We start from the raw sequence: 16,594 nt of genomic DNA on the forward strand, positions 1-16,594 counted from the left end.
CAGAGAGACACACTGTGTGCCACTGCTAAAAGGCTCACACACGTCGCCCCGCACGCTGGGTTTTAGAGACCGCCCACTGTAGAAGTCTGACTGCCGACCTTTTCTCATGCGATTCCACATGTAAAATGTGACCCGATTCAGGACACTATCCGTACGTCGCCAGTCACGACTTCACAGGAGAGCCGCTTGAACGTACAAAATTCTCGGACATGTGAACTTTCATGCGCCTTAATAACAAACGTTTAGGCCATCTGTAAATACGAAGGAAGTTTGCAAATGAATCTCAGAGAAGCCATGTACTCTCGGGCCTTAAGACATGGCAGGCAGCAGTATGCTGATCTAAGGTCAGTTTGGAGTGCGGTGATAGAAGGCCTCTCTCTACCCCCACGCCTAAATGACTAGGAATCAGCAGCGTGTTACATCTCAGACAAGGGTGTGGAATGTATGTGACCCATACGCTGATCTGAGGTCAGTTTGGAGTGTGGTTGCCTAATAATGAAGGTTAGGATTGGGGTGAGACCAGTGGTTTGGGGTAATGTGACCATGGCTGCCACTGTTATGGCCTGGGTTTTACACACACACACGCCCTTACAGCCGGACCACCACAGCCGCCTCTCTCTCTGTGTGTGTGTGTGTGTGTGTGTGTGTGTGTGTGTGTGTGTGTGTGTGTGTGTGTGTGTGTGTGTGTGTGTGTGTGTGTGAACTGAGAGAGGCTCATTGTTGACTGTGGTTTGATTATGCTCAGGGGTCAGGTACAGTATGAGAACTGCTGGGGGCAGTGCCATGGAGACCAATGTTTGCCCAACACTCAGCAGAGACTTGGAGAGAGGGAGGGGGAGCGAGAGCGAGATCTTCCCCTACTATTCATACACTGCATAAAACGCTGGACATCGCTGATGATATAACACTTGAAACGACTACCATTTTGAAACGTGAGTGTGTGACGTTTAGTGTTCATTCCTAATCGTTTTTCGCCAATGCCGTTTTGTGTCTTCTCAGTTTAGTTTGTTTATTTTGGTAACGTAAACACTGGTTTCCCAGTGTCAATAAAGCCCGTTGAACTGAATTGAGAGGGCAAATACAAAGAGAAGCGAGAGAGAATGAGAGATTTGGGGAAGAGAGAAAGAGAGATTTATGGGGAAGAGAGAGAGAGACAGGACGCAAGCAATCATGAGCATGACAGAGAGAGGTAGTGTAAGAAAAAAAGAGATGACAGAGCTTTGGCAATGTTAACATATGTTTCCCATGCCAATAAAGCCCTTAAAATGAGAGAGCGAGATGGGACAAACACCAAATTGAGACTGCATGCAGAATTCTGCAAAAATACCCTCAGTGTACAACGTAGAACACCAAATAATGCACGCAGAGCAGAATTAGGCCGATACCCACTAATTATCAAAATCCAGAAAATAGCCGTTAAATTCTACAACCACCTAAAAGGAAGCGATTCCCAAACCTTCCATAACAAAGCCATCACCTACAGAGAGATGAACCTGGAGAAGAGTCCCCTAAGCAAGCTGGTCCTGGGGCTCTGTTCACAAACACAAACACACCCCACAGAGCCCCAGGACAGCAGCACAATTAGACACAACCAAATCATGAGAAAACAAAAAGATAATTACTTGACACATTGGAAAGAATTAACAAAAAAACTGAGCAAACTAGAATGCTATTTGGCCCTAAACAGAGAGTACACAGTGGCAGAATACCTGACCACTGTGACTGACCCAAACTTAAGGAAAGCTTTGACTATGTACAGACTCAGTGAGCATAGCCTTGCTATTAAGAAAGGCCGCCGTAGGCAGACATGGCTCTCAAGAGAAGACAGGCTATGTGCACACAGCCCACAAAATGAGGTGGAAACTGAGCTGCACTTCCTAACCTCCTGCCCAATGTATGACCATATTAGAGACACATATTTCCCTCAGATTACACAAATCCACAAAGATTTCGAAAACAAACCCAATTTTGATAAACTCCCATATCTACTGGGTGAAATACCACAGTGTGCCATCACAGCAGCAAGATGTGTGACCTGTTGCCACAAGAAAAGGGCAACCAGTGAAGAACAAACACCATTGTAAATACAACCCATATTTATGCTTATTTATTTTCCATTGTGTACTTTAACCATTTGTACATTGTTACAACACTGTACATATAAATAATATGACATTTGTAATGTCTTTATTCTTTTGAAACTTCTGTATGTGTAATGTTTACTGTTCATTTTCATTGTTTATTTTACTTTTGTATATTATCTACCTCACTTGCTTTGGCAATGTTAACACATATTTCCCATGCCAATAAAGCCCCTTGAATTTAATTGAGAGTGAGAGAGAGAGAGAGAAATGACAAGATAATTGTGAGGGTCAGAGACCTAGCTAATCGTCTTGGAGGCACGGTGAGACAGTAGGTTCATTGAGGCCTAGGTGTGGGGGGTTCAATAACAACATTCACACAGTTACCATGGCTGGCACAGACACACGTCAGAGTGTGTGTGTGTGTGTGTGTGTGTGTGTGTTTAGGAGGAAGGCGCTAGCTAGACGACCTCTGGTATTTGAGCGGCACACCCCTCCCCCGCCTCTGCTCATCTGCTGTCTACCTCACTCTCCTCGCATCACCCCCCCCCCTCCCCAAACCCCAAAGTCTATTAACATTTACATTACAATGACCACTTCATCCACGCAGTGGGTTGTGTGTGTATGCAACAAGATAGCACACTGACTTCATGTCCCGACTTCCTTGGACAAACGTGTTACATTTTAGGCAGACAGAAACAACTCTACGGTTACATTTAGGCATTCATTCCGACTGGTTGAGGATTAACCTTACCAGTCGTAAACATTAGGCATTCATTCCGACTCGGCTTGCTAAATCGTTGTGGACGGATTGCGGAATGGTCTAAGCCGCGAGCTCCGGTGCCGAAGGGCAGTTCGCCGTAGAGTGCGGGGCACTCGTTTATTTTTGTATGTTTTTGTTGTTGTTGCCCCTAGTGGCTGGTTTTGACGGCGTCACTCGATGTCCTGCGGACCTACACAAATGTTGAACTTCACCTTGGATCTGGAGTGATCCCTCTGGTGTGTGTGTGTGTGTGTGTGTGTGTTATACTGACGTATCCAAGTGTGACTGTATATCATGACACCTGAGAACATGCATCTAGATTTACTGTAAGGCTGCTGAGTGTGTGTGTGTGTGTGTGTGTGTGTGTGTGTGTGTGTGTGTGTGTGTGTGTGTGTGTGTGTGTATGTGTGTGAATCGCTCAGAGTACTGTACGTCCCTGGTGCCGGGACACTAGTTTCCTCTTTGTCAACGTCAGCTTTAACCTCATCCCTAGCTATCTAACAGAACAATGTAATACGCATTGTTATTGTTATCAGTCGAGTTTCAATCACATAGCCTCTACTTCAAAACAGGTTCAATGCAGCCAACAGCAAGCGCACAAAGTGTCCTCCAGGAACTTTCCCTGGCTTTGTACTGAGGCAACGTTACACCCTCTAATTCAGGCGGGTTTAGGACAGCCGGCAAGCAAACAAAGTTTCCTCAGGAACTTAAGACATTTGCTTTGTTTGTACTGAGGCGGTGTTTGGCGTCGAGCCTTCTAATGCTAATGAGGTTGGCTGGGCGGCCAAGTATCTGTGGGTTCAAACCCATTTGACGTACACGTGGTGCCCCCCGGAGAAAGGAAAGTAGTTGGTGAAAAGGCTGGCTGAAACCCATCCGACCAGAGCCAAAACAGGATAGAACAAGTGGCCGCGCTGTCTTTTGTGCGAGAGCGGGTTGGGGATTCAAACCCGCAACCTTGGGATAATGGGGATGCTCTTGGCTGTGGAGCAGGGTCTTTGTTAGGAGCGTGTGTGTGTGTGTATGGGGGGGGGGGGGGGGGGGGGCTGTGTGTGTGTGTGTGTGCGTACTGTCAATGTGTGGCAGATGCTAAGGAGCCCTGGAGAGGGCTTTCGTGCGATTTGGCTGACTGTGAGTGCAGACAATGGCCAGCCCACACACACACACACACACACACACACACACACACACACACACACACACACACACGCACACGCACACGCACACGCACACGCACACAGACTCACACAAACGGGGAGGCGTACACATACGCACGCACCAGTGCACAGACAAACACGATATACAGACACAGAAGAGGAGGAGGGGGAACATATGATATTCCACCTCCCAAAAACGACACTAGTATTAGCATTAATTTCCAGTAAGATGCTTCACAATACCGAGGGGGGAGGGGTAAAAATGGACCCATATTCACGAGGGAGGCCATGAATATTTATGCCATGCAATTAGCTAGCACCGAGAAGAGTGTGTGTGTGTGTGTGTGTGTGTGTGTGTGTGTGTGTGTGTGTGTGTGTGTGTGTGTGTGTGTGTGTGTGTGTGTGTGATACGCATGAGCAACTGCAAAGACTCTCGTCCGTGTACAAGGCAACAAGAATTGCAGTCGTACAGCCCAGTGACTTTGCTAAACAATGACAAGAAGATAAGGGGTAGCTACAGACTAATGAGTTTACTGAAAGTGGCTTATAAAGCAAATGGCAGAGACTTTGGTGCAAAAGTATTTTCTAGGCGTGGAAAGGGACGGAAAAGAGCGCCGGAGTTCACTGCTACGCAAGACAATACGAAGCAATGTTTGGAGGGACAAAGCTCTGACAGACAGTATGAAAATACCTCTTTTACGAACAAGCGAAAGCTTTTCTGTTTTTCGCTTGTTCTTTTGATAATAATTGTCTGCTTTCTTCAAGTCGTAAATGACTAAAATTACCTAGATATGTCCTTTTCCCTAAACGAATGTTCATTTTGACGATATGAAGAGGACAGCAGTTGATATACCTTCATGGGCTTGTCGTCTGTCAATGGCTGGTAGACAACGAATGGTTCATGCATGGGTCCGCACGCACGCACGCACACACACACACGACACACACACACACACACACACACACATATACACACACCTCCTGTCAAATTTCAGATAATGACAATAATGATTAAGAAGGTGGAGTCAAACGACCCATAAAACACCAGGCCTTTGTGCTCTGCACCTTAAATGCGACTCAAGAGTGGTGTTCTTTTGTATGTGTGCCTCAGTGTGTGTGTTTGTCTACGTGTGTGCGTGTGTGTGAGTAGACCCGTCATGGGCCACGCTCTAGTGGATATGTCCAATGACACCTTAATGTGCTTGGCTTGTCTTAAGGACCCCTGCGGGCTGAGAGCACAGGGGCTGCTGGGGCCTGCCTGCCCGTCTGCCTTGCTACATCCTCTAACCGGCGGGGGAGAGGCGTGTGTGTTTATCGGTGTCTGTGTGTAACCAGAGAAGGTGGAAGGAGTGTAGAGATATCTGTGTATGGTAAGGGGGGAGGTTATATGGTATATAACAAGGATTCATAGTGGGGTGGCATTAATGTGCTCCACGATTCAACCTAAACCCCTGAAACGAGCCCTCCGCTTTCACCCCCATCTCTTTCTGATACCACCACCAACCCCTTCTCCCTTCCATGCAAGTTCCAATTCCAGAATATTCCACAGCTATCTCAAACCAGGGCAGTAGAGGTGTAAGAGGAGAGAGAGAGAGAAAGAAAAGAGCGAGAGAGAGAGAAAGAGGGAGAGAGAGCGAGCGCGAGAGTGAGTATGAGCATTAGAGAGAGCCCGAGAGAGACATTGAGAGCGAGAGAGAGAGAGAGAACGAGAGAAAGATGAGGAAAGGGGTTATAAAGGAAGGGTGAGATTATCTTTTACAAATATATGGGAATGGGATCAATGCAAGCCGGTTCAGAGGGGGGCACTCAATTTTGTCTTAGAATGGAGCGTGTGAGAGAGAGAAGAAGGAGAAGGGGGGGGGGGGGGGAGCAGCCGAGACATTAAAACGAGGGGGGGTGTGCAGCGGGGTAAGGGTAAGATGGTGGGCTAAGGGAATTACCTCTCTAGTCATTAATAATGAGGGATCTTTAACCAGGGGTCTACCCCACGGAGAGGTACCCCTGGCCCCTCCTTCAGTCCCCCTCGGCTTAACCCCACCCTGGTCTCTGTTAATGGAGATCACGGCCAGGCATTGGGGGGGTGGGGTGTGTTAGTGAGATAGAGAGCAGGAGTATTTTAGTATGTGTGTGTGTTCCAAGTCTGTCATATACACTGAGTGGACAGAACATGAGGCACAGCTTCATAATATTGAGTTGCACACCCCTTTCGCCCTCGGAACAGCCTCCGTTCGTTGAGGCATGGACTCTACAAGGTGTCGAAAAGCTTTCCATAGGGATGCTGGCCCACGTTGACGCCAATGCTCCCCACAGTTGTGTCAAGTTGGCTGGATGTCCTTTGGGTGGTGGACCATTCTTGATACACACGGGAAACGGTTGAGCGTGAAAATCCCAGCAGCGTTGCAGTTCTTGACACAAACCGAGGAGCCTGGCACCTACTACCAGACCCCGTTCAAAAGGCACTTGAATCTTTTGTCTTGCCGATTCACCCTCTGAATGGCACACACACACAGTCCATTCCTCAATTGTCTCAAGACTTAAATCTTTCTTTAACTCGTCTCCTCCCCTCCATCTACACTGATTGAAGTGGATTTAACAAGTGACATCAATAAGGGATCATAGCTTTCACCTGGTCAGTCTGTCATGGAAAGAGCAGGTGTTCCTAATGTTTTGTCCAAGGCATAGTTGTTCACCCACCGCCTACGGAGAAACGGTCACACCGTATTCTCAAAATGGACACACAGATGCCTTTTCACTGTCCTCTTTCTCAATCCCTCTCCGTCCCCCTCCACCTCTCCCACTCCCCCTCTCCCTTTACTAATGAGTGGTAAAGGGGGTGTCAGCTGCATCATTAGAAGCCAACACAGGCGACCCGCAGCCAGAACTTCAAAGCCGTACACGGCCGAGACAGTGGTGAGGTTGTTAATGAACAGGTCCCCACATGGAATACACCTGACCTTTGCCCATTCCCCTGGTGAGTGTGTGTGCCTTGGTCGGCAGGGGGGGGGAACGGGGACTGAGGGGGAGGGGAATTGCGGGGACTCAAGCCAGACAGACAGATGTAATTGCAGGTTACGGGAGGGTTGTGTGTGTCTAAGGTAATGAGGCATCATTAGCCCCCCCCCCGCTGACACCTGCCGCCTTTCTTCAGACCTGCTGTCTGAGGGAGTGTGTGTGTGTGTGTGTGTGTGTGTGTGTGTGTGTGTGTGTGTGTGTGTATATGTTTGTTGATGAGCGTGCCAATGTGTACTCGTGCATGCGGGGCATATTTGTGTGTTTGCATGCATACCCGTGTTCACGCATGTGTGTGTGTGTGTGCCGTGTTCATGTCTGTGTGTGTATATATATCTTACCTGTTTGTCGGAGAGTGTGTAGATGTGCTGCATGTCCGGGGAGAAGAGCAGGTCTCGGAGGATGGGGCTGGAGCCGTCACTCACCACCACGTTCTCATAGAGCAGAGCTGGACCCGTGGGACTCACCGAATTCACCAGGATCTAGACAGAGAGACCGAGACAACAGGTGAGATGACTGCATTCCGTTGCCTGGCAAAATAAGTGAAAAGGCGCCAGCGACCAACAAACAGGTAAAAATGCAAGGCCTGATGGAGGGTAAAGACAAGTGGCTCCAACTATCGGCCAAAATTGGGAAAACGGCGCTGCCGGACGAAGCTTGTCGCGACTGTTCCGTAGCCAAACAGCGGTGAAGAGGTTTTGTCGTCCCCAAACAAAATAAGTCTACTCATCGGTTTAATGGTACAACGCCGATCCCGTTGCTCGAGTCCAATGTTGTTGTTACTCATGGACCAATCATATCGCTCTTAAATCCTCGCTACGTTGTGACACTGCAACGCTACCGAAGGCTTTTCAGCTATTCTTGTGGTGCCGCAATTATTCATAGTTCACAAAGTAGATAACCGTTGTCAAATTACTTCTTAATGCAAGAAATACAAAGAGTGGCACTTCTCTATCAGCCTGAATGTTACACACTAAAAATGAAGGTGACGGATCTAGACATAATGTCTGTTTCTGTGTGTCTGTTTCGGTGTGTCTGTTTCTGTGTGTCTGTTTCTGTGTGTCTGTTTCTGTCTGTTTATGTGTGTCTGTTTAGGTGTGTCTATTTCTGTGTGTCTATTTCTGTGTGTCTATTTCTGTGTGTCTATTTCTGTGTGTCTGTTTTTGTTTCACAGACACAGACAGACAGAAAAACATGTGCGTGTTTCCGTCTGTCTGCGTGCTTGTTTTTCCGTATCTGTCTGTCTGTGTGTAGGTATGTTTCCATCTGTGTGGGTGTGTGTGTGTGTATGTGTGTGTGTAGGTGTGTTTCCATCTGTCTGTGTGTGTGTATGTGTGTGTGTGTGTAGGTGTGTTTCCGTCTGTCTGTCTGTGTGTGTGTAGGTGTGTTTCCGTCTGTCTGTCTGTGTGTAGGTGTGTGTGTGTGTAGGTGTGTGTGTGTAGGCGTGTGTGTGTAGATGTGTGTGTGTGTGTGTGTAGGTGTGTTCCCGTCAGTGTGTGTGTGTGTGCGTGCGTGCGTCTGTCTGTGTGCGTGCGTGTGTGTTTCCGTCTGTCTGTGTGTGTCTGTGTGTGTAGCTGTGTCTCCGTCTGTCTGTGCGCGTGCGTGTGCGTGCCTGTCAGCGCATGTCTGTGACTGTGCACATTAAGACTGCTCTGCAATCTCATCTGGGAGACGGGAGGCAGCAGCCACATTTTCAGCAAAACTATGAGAGAGAGCGAGGCTGGCTGACAAGGCCTTGATAAAGCAACGGGCACCCAAAGAAATATGAACATTATTAAGGGGATAATGGAACAATGAACAAAGGATACATTTCATTTAGTTTGCTGTCGCATCTCATCTCGTACACAAATGAACTTGCGCACACCCACACACCAACCTGGTCCTAGGTGTAAGACAGGTGTGCGCACACAGGAGACAACAAACACAGCACATCGACACAAACCGTAGCATACACACACTTTTGTTGTTTACTTTTTTATTTTATTACACACACTTTTGTTGTTTACTTTTTTTATTACACACACACACACACACACACACACACACACACAGGGAGAGAATGAAGACAGAGTGCTGCGAGGAGCAGTGGGGAAATTGTTTGTTTTCTCGCTATCTGCTTACAGTGTGAAGGTCGGAGACGGGTCATCTTTCTCTCCCTCTCTCATTCTATCATTCTCTCCACCCCACTCTCTCTCTGACTCAGACACACACACATTTTCAGCATCTGCCTCGTCCATCTCTCCCTCGGCTCTCAGTGACACCACTCCAATATACTGGCTAATTATAAAGCTAGAGCTAACCACAGGCACATCTCTCTACCCAGAGAGATTGGAGATTCACAACGAGACCAAATACAGAGGCCACAGTGTGTGTGTGTGTGTGTGTGTGTGTGTGTGTGTGTGTGTGTGTGTGTGTGTGTGTGTGTGTGTGTGTGTGTGTGTGTGTGCATATCTGTGTCTCCAAATCTTGGAATGGAATATGGACCAGGGCGAAGACCATCAACACACAACTTCATTTACATTTCCCCAACTGGCAACTGCTCTGGAGCAAGCCAGTCAGTCAGCCAGCCAGCCAGCCAGACAGTGCCAGCCTGTCAGACAGCCAGACATTGCCAACCTGTCAGACAGCCAGACAGCCTGTCAGCCTGTACTTCCTACAGTTGATATTACACTCAGTACTGCACAGACATTACACCCTCACCCACAACTACTAGGTGGGAAAGTTCAGGTGAATGGGGTTCGGCATCTCCGGTCGTGGAGGGCCTCCACAGAGTGTGCAACGCCGGGCTGGAACACAAGTCCGGAGGTCTTAGAAACAGCTGTACAAGGAAAGTCGCTGTACAACGTTGACTCCTGAGAAGTGAACTGGAGTTGAGCGCAGCGGCAGTTTACCAGACCCGGATCAAACATCGCCAACTTCAAATATTCCCCCGTTTGTGCGGAGTACAATTATGCACATCGTGTCCTCAATAGATTCATGAATCGATGAGTAGCACGGTCGTTTCAGGATCCGGATATTGTCAACAAGAGTGTGTTCGTGTGAGAGAGGAAAAGAGAGATCGTCTCCGCCAGCTGTTGCCCGAGTACGCCCCGTCACACTGAATCCCTGCTCTTCAAAATCAATCCACTCAACGACAGCAAAACGAGTGAAGGAAGGAGGGATAGAACGAGAGGGAGGGAGTGAGCGAGGGAGGGAAAAGGGGGAGTTTGAAACATAAGCAATGTTTGGCTAATTGAATCAAACCAAGCTATTCTCCGGATGAGACACAGAGGGAATCTAATCATAGCCGTGGTGAGGGGAGAGACACGTTTAGCGCGGCTGATGGGTTTTAACCAGGGCAGGGCGGCGATCGATACAACGGCCATCATGCAACGAGGAGACAGTCGATAACTATCGCTATGGTTTTTCCATTGTGTCTTTTCCTTTCTAGTAGTGTCTGTTGGTTTCAGTAAAATAGTTAAATAAAGGTAAACATACATATATATATATATAGTGAGCAAAAGAGAGCGAGGTAGAGCTGGGTAGAGCTGGGTAGAGCGAGAGAGAGGGGGTAGAGCGAGAGAGAGGGGGTAGAGCTGGGTAGAGCGAGAGAGAGGGGGTAGAGCGAGAGAGAGGAGGTAGAGCTGGGTAGAGCTGGGTAGAGCTGGGTAGAGCGAGAGATGGGGGTAGAGCGAGAGAGGGGGGGTAGAGCTGGGTAGAGCTGGGTAGAGCTGGGTAGAGCTGGGTAGAGCTGGGTAGAGCGAGAGAGAGGGGGTAGAGCGAGAGAGAGGGGGTAGAGCTGGGTAGAGCTGGGTAGAGCGAGAGAGAGGGGGTAGAGCGAGAGAGAGGGGGTAGAGCTGGGTAGAGCTGGGTAGAGCTGGGTAGAGCTGGGTAGAGCTGGGTAGAGCGAGAGAGAGGGGGTAGAGCGAGAGAGAGGGGGTAGAGCTGGGTAGAGCTGGGTAGAGCGAGAGAGAGGGGGTAGAGCGAGAGAGAGGGGGTAGAGCGAGAGATGGGGGTAGAGCAAGAGAGAGGGGGTAGAGCTGGGTAGAGCTGGGTAGAGCGAGAGATGGGGGTAGAGCGAGAGAGGGGGGGTAGAGCTGGGTAGAGCTGGGTAGAGCGAGAGATGGGGGTAGAGCGAGAGAGAGGGGGTAGAGCGAGAGATGGGGGTAGAGCGAGAGAGAGGGGGTAGAGCTGGGTAGAGCGAGAGATGGGGGTAGAGCGAGAGAGGGGGGGTAGAGCTGGGTAGAGCTGGGTAGAGCGAGAGATGGGGGTAGAGCGAGAGAGAGGGGGTAGAGCGAGAGAGAGGGGGTAGAGCGAGAGAGAGGGGGGTAGAGCGAGAGAGAGGGGGTAGAGCGAGAGAGAGGGGGTAGAGCGAGAGATGGGGGGTAGAGCGAGAGATGGGGGTAGAGCGAGAGATGGGGGTAGAGCGAGAGAGGGGGGGTAGAGCGAGAGAGAGGGGGTAGAGCGAGAGAGAGGGGGGTAGAGCGAGAGAGAGGGGGTAGAGCGAGAGAGAGGGGGGTAGAGCAAGAGAGGGGGGGGGGGGGTAGAGCGAGAGATGGGGTAGAGCGAGAGAGGGGGGTAGAGCGAGATAGAGAGAGATAAACAGGAGAGGCAGAGAGTGATGCAAAGAGATGAACATGCCACTAGCAAAGAGATGAACATGCCACTAGTTGGGCAGATGAACAACTTCATTGGGTATCGGCAATGATTGCCAGCCATCGTTTTGGGCATGCCTCGAAAGGACAAGCAAAAACAAATATCACCTATTGATTCCATTGGCTCTCTGTCTAGACAGTGTACAAGACACTTATCCGAGGTGTCTGAACATCAATCCCAAATACACGTTTCCATCCTCACCCTCATCGTTATGTCCCTTCAAACACACCAGGTAGGACTAGATAAACAGAGTGGAGTAGTGAGGCCTTATCACTACACCACATAATATAAGCGAATTTGGTGACCACCTGGGGGTGCGTCACAATAGTCTAAAGTGGCTCCCTTTCTCTCCTACTCTTTTTTCCCTCTCTTATTCAATCTTCCGAAACCTTGAACTTTGAACTGTGAAGTTTATCTTCAAGTGAGCTCTTGGCCATTAAATCTTAAAACATATTTTTGGGGGAGTACAAAATAGAAAGCAGGTATTCTTTCTGCCTATTTTTTAATCTGGCAACTGGGAAATAATGGATGTGACAGAGTCTGTAAGTGGATGACTCACACTTTGTAACTTCACCCAGAGAATTTGACTGTACAGTACAGTAGCTTGCCAAGCATAAGACCAACTATAGCGACACTAGGGTCTGCATCCCAAGTCGCACCCTATTCCCTGTGTAGTGCACTACTTTTGACCAGGGCAATGGTGCCCTATTTAGGGAATAGGGTGCCATTTGGCATGTACAGTAGGGCCAGCTTTCCCTGCACTCAGGTGGCAGGTTCCTTTATATTTAAAACACACCGTCTAGCTACAGCTCCACGGGGCTGCTCCCACACGCCACTGAGACATCTGCTACTTGTGCTATGACATGACCGTGTCTGTGCGTGTCCTCAGTCCTTCAAATCAAACTTTATTCTTCACATGCGCCGAATACAACAGGTAGTGAAAAGCTTACTTAACCAACAATGCAGTTCAGAAAAAAAGTGTCAAGAAAGTATTTACTAAAATAAAGTAAAAAAGAAAGAAAAAACTAGAAAAAAAAAGAAAAAATGGGAATAATTAAGGAGAAACAATAAAATAACAATAGCCAGGCTATATACAGGGGGTACCAGTACAGAGTCAATGTGAGGGGGAACTGGTTAGTCGAGGTAACTGAGGTAATATGTACACGTAGGTAGAGGTAAAAAGTGCATGGATAATAAACAGAGTAGCAGCAGTGTAAAAATGGGGGATGGTGGGGGGGACAATGCAAATAGTCCCGGTGGCCATTTGATTAGCTGTTTAGGAGTCTTATGGCTTGGGGGTAGAACCTGTTAAGAAGCCTTTTGGACCTCGACTTGGCGCTCTGGTAGCGCGTGCCTTGCTATGGGGCTGCTGACAGGACAGTCTGGCTCTCTTCAGGTGGAGCTGCATGGCGTCCCAAACAACTTTGATGTTACAAAAGGAGGTGGGGTAGGGGGTGACATTCCACCATATGTGAGGAAGCTTGTGAATCACACACACAGACACACCTCTCGCCCACCCGCCCACAAACTTTCAGATCCCTTCTCCTATAGTCTTCTGACTGGATCAGACTCTTCACATAACTAGGTCTGCTATGCATAATGGAAACTCTGGCACATTCCACCCTTTGATGTTCGGGGGGAGGGTGGGGCTCCCCACATTGAAGCGGAGATTTGACGCGACCCGCTTTGAATGGAACAATGGAGACTGAGTGAGGAGAGGAAAGAAGGAATGAAGAGGTGGTGGAGGGAGTGAATGGAAGACTGCTGGCAGTACTAGTCCCCTGTACAAGAGGGGAGAGGTTGACTGACGGCGGGCGTGTGTCCTCGAAACGGAGACAAGGAGGTGTGGAAAGGAGGCCATCGCAGAGCATTGGGACACAGCCCATAATGAAACGGAGATGTGCATTTAGGAACTTAACTGTGAACAGGCGAGGGAAGGGAGAAGGGAGAGGAAGAAGGAGATACGGGTAAAAAAAAAAAAAAAAAACTTTTGTCTCACGTGTCTCTCTCCCTCTCTCTCATCTAGTCTGTTTATCTCCCATCACTCACTCTTTACCTTTCCCTAAGTGATGAAGTCAAACAGATAGTTTAATTCCTAGCATCCAGTCTCACTCAGGGGCTTCGTAGAACCGCAGCACAGCGAGGACACAGTAAACACATCACTCACTTAGGTGGCAGAACACTGTGTAGCCATAACAGCCCTAATAAAAGTGTGTGTGTGTGTGTGTGTGTATGTTCTTAGAACTAAGCAAGACAGTATAGAGAGAGTATAGAGACAAGAAAAATGTTATTTTAACCTTTACAGATATTGTCCTAAGCTAAAAGGTCAACGGAACTGCACAATTGTCTATTTAATAGACCTATAGTGCTAGCGTTGAGGCACTTAGGCTAGAGAGTGCACCCTGAGCAATCACACAGACTCAAGCGCCACACATTGAGAGACGCTGGTACATATGTGGTAAAGCACTCTGCGGTAATTTCTGCCTCCGGGTTCAAATGAATGTTATGTTACGAGGAATTCTGGCCTGAGACGCTTGAAGTTGCATTTATTGGCCGAAGTGAGCATTTTTTTGCAGTCTCGTCCACTCTTTCCCATCTTGCGCTCTTCTTTTCCCTCTCCCTCCCTCCCTCCATCGCTACGCAGCTCCCTCTCTCTTTGTCAGGGTAAGATCTTGGCTCTTCTCTGCATATAATGGCTTGAAGACAAGAGCAGATGCGGCATTATGGATGAGCAACCTCCATGGTCATGCTTTTCAAAATATCAGGTAGCAGTGGGAAGGCAGGAGGCATAGAGTTAGAGCTAGCAACCAAAAGGTTGCTATTTCGAATCTCTGAGCCGACTAGGTAAAAAGGAAATCTGTCGATCTGCCCTTGAGCAAGGCACTTGACCCTAAGCTCCATTCAATAATGATAAATAACAGATGACACAGATGCTAAGCTACAGGACTGTTTTGCTAGCACAGACTGGAATATGTTCCGGGATACCTCAGATGGCATTGAGGAGTACACCACATCAGTCACTGGCTTCATCAATAAGTGCATCGATGACGTCGTCCTCACAGTGACCGCACGTACATATCCCAACCAGAAGCCATGGATTTACAGGCAACATCCAAACTGAGCTAAAGGCTAGAGCTGCCACTTTCAAGGAGCGGGACTCTAACCCGGAAGCTTATAAGAAACCCGCTATGCCCTCCGACGAACCAACAAACAGGCAAAGCATCAATACAGGACTAAGATTGCACGCTTGTATGCATGCTTCGAGGCAAGCAACACTGAAGAATGCATGAGAGCATCAGCTGGTCAGACGACTGCGTGATCACGCTCTCCATAGCCGATGTGAGTAACATTCATTCACAAGCCGCAGGGCCAGACGGATTACCAGGACGTGTACCGCGAGCATGCACTGACCCAACTGGCAAGTGTCTTCACTGACATGTTCAACCTCTCCCTGTCGGAGTCTGTAATACCAACATGTTTCAAGCAGACCACCATAGTCCCTGTGCCCAAGAACACCAATGTAAACTGCCTAAATGACTACAGACCCGTAGCACTCACGAATGTAGCCATGAAGTGCTTTGAAAGGCTGGTTATGGCTCACATCAACACCATTATCCCAGAAACCCTAGACCCACTCCAATTTGCATACCGCCGCAACAGATCCACAGAAGACCCAATCTCTATTGCACGCCACACTGCCCTTTCCCACCTGGACAAAAGGAACACCTACGTGAGAATGCTGTTCATTGACTACAGCTCAATGTTCAACACCATAGTACTCTCAAAGCTCATCACTAAGCTAAGGACCCTGGGACTAAACACCTCCCTCTGTTACTGGATCCTGGACTTCCTGATGGGCCGCCCCCAGGTGGGAAGGGTAGGTAACGACATCTGCCATGCTGATCCTCAACAGTGGAGCCCCTCAGGGGTGCGTGCTCAGTCCCCTCCTGTACTCCCTGTCCAAACATGACTGCATTGCTAAGCACGACTCCAACACCATTATTCAGTTTGCTAACGACACAACAGTGGTAGGCCTGATCACCGACAACGATGAGACAGCCTATAGGGAAGAGGTCAGAGACCTGGATGTGCGGTGACAGGATAACAAATCAAAGCAAATGTCTACCCTTTTGCAATTATGTTAGTACAGCTGAAAACTGTTGAGCTGATTAAAGATGCAATAAAACTGTCCCTATTTAGACTAGTTGACTATCTGGAGCATCAGCATTTGTGGGTTTGATTACAGGCTCAAAATGGCCAGAAACAAAAGTACTTTCTTCTGAAACTCGTCAGTCTACTCTTGTTCTGAGAAATGAAGGCTATTCCATGCGAGAAATTGCCAAGAAACTGAAGATCTCGTACAACGCTGTGTACTACTCCCTTCACAGAACAGCGCAAACTGGCCCTAACCAGAATAGAAAGAGGAGTGGGAGGCCCCGGTGCACAACTGAGCAAGAGGACAAGTACATTAGTGTGTCTAGTTTGAGAAACAGACGGCTCACAAGTCCTCAACTGGCAGCTTCATTAAACAGTACCTGCAAAACACCAGTCTCAATGTCAACAGTGAAGAAGCGACTCGGGATTCTGCGCCCGCACATTGACTCTGTACCGGTACCCCCTGTATATAGCCTCGCTACTGTTATTTTACAGTTGCTCTTTATTTGTTGTTATTTTTTAATTTATTCATTGTTTACTTCAGTTTATTTCAGTAAATACTTATTTTTTCCTTTAAACTGCATTGTTGGTTAAGGACTTGTAAGTACGCATTTCACTGTATTCGGCGCAGGTGACAAATAAAATGTGATTCCATTTTTAATAATGCTGGTCCCATGCTGTGACCCCACTCGCCGAGGTTGTCTCAGAGGGAGTGGGATATGCAAAGAAGACATTATTACACTTCACCACACACTGTACAGGTTACACACGTGTACATATGTGAAACAGGACAA

At 48.2% G+C, this 16,594-nt stretch overlaps 1 protein-coding gene across 1 annotated transcript in view; it reads right to left on the minus strand.

Annotated features, from left to right (window-relative positions):
• Positions 1 to 16,594, minus strand: part of LOC120064127 (plexin-A1-like) — a 257,343-nt gene that overhangs the window by 137,381 nt on the left and 103,368 nt on the right. The window contains exon 4 of the mRNA XM_039014494.1: positions 7,352 to 7,492. Coding sequence (XP_038870422.1) covers positions 7,352 to 7,492 — 141 coding nt within the window. The remainder of the gene's footprint in view (positions 1 to 7,351; positions 7,493 to 16,594) is intronic.

This window comes from Salvelinus namaycush, chromosome 2 (assembly GCF_016432855.1).
Source record: "Salvelinus namaycush isolate Seneca chromosome 2, SaNama_1.0, whole genome shotgun sequence".
Lineage (NCBI taxonomy): Eukaryota > Metazoa > Chordata > Actinopteri > Salmoniformes > Salmonidae > Salvelinus > Salvelinus namaycush.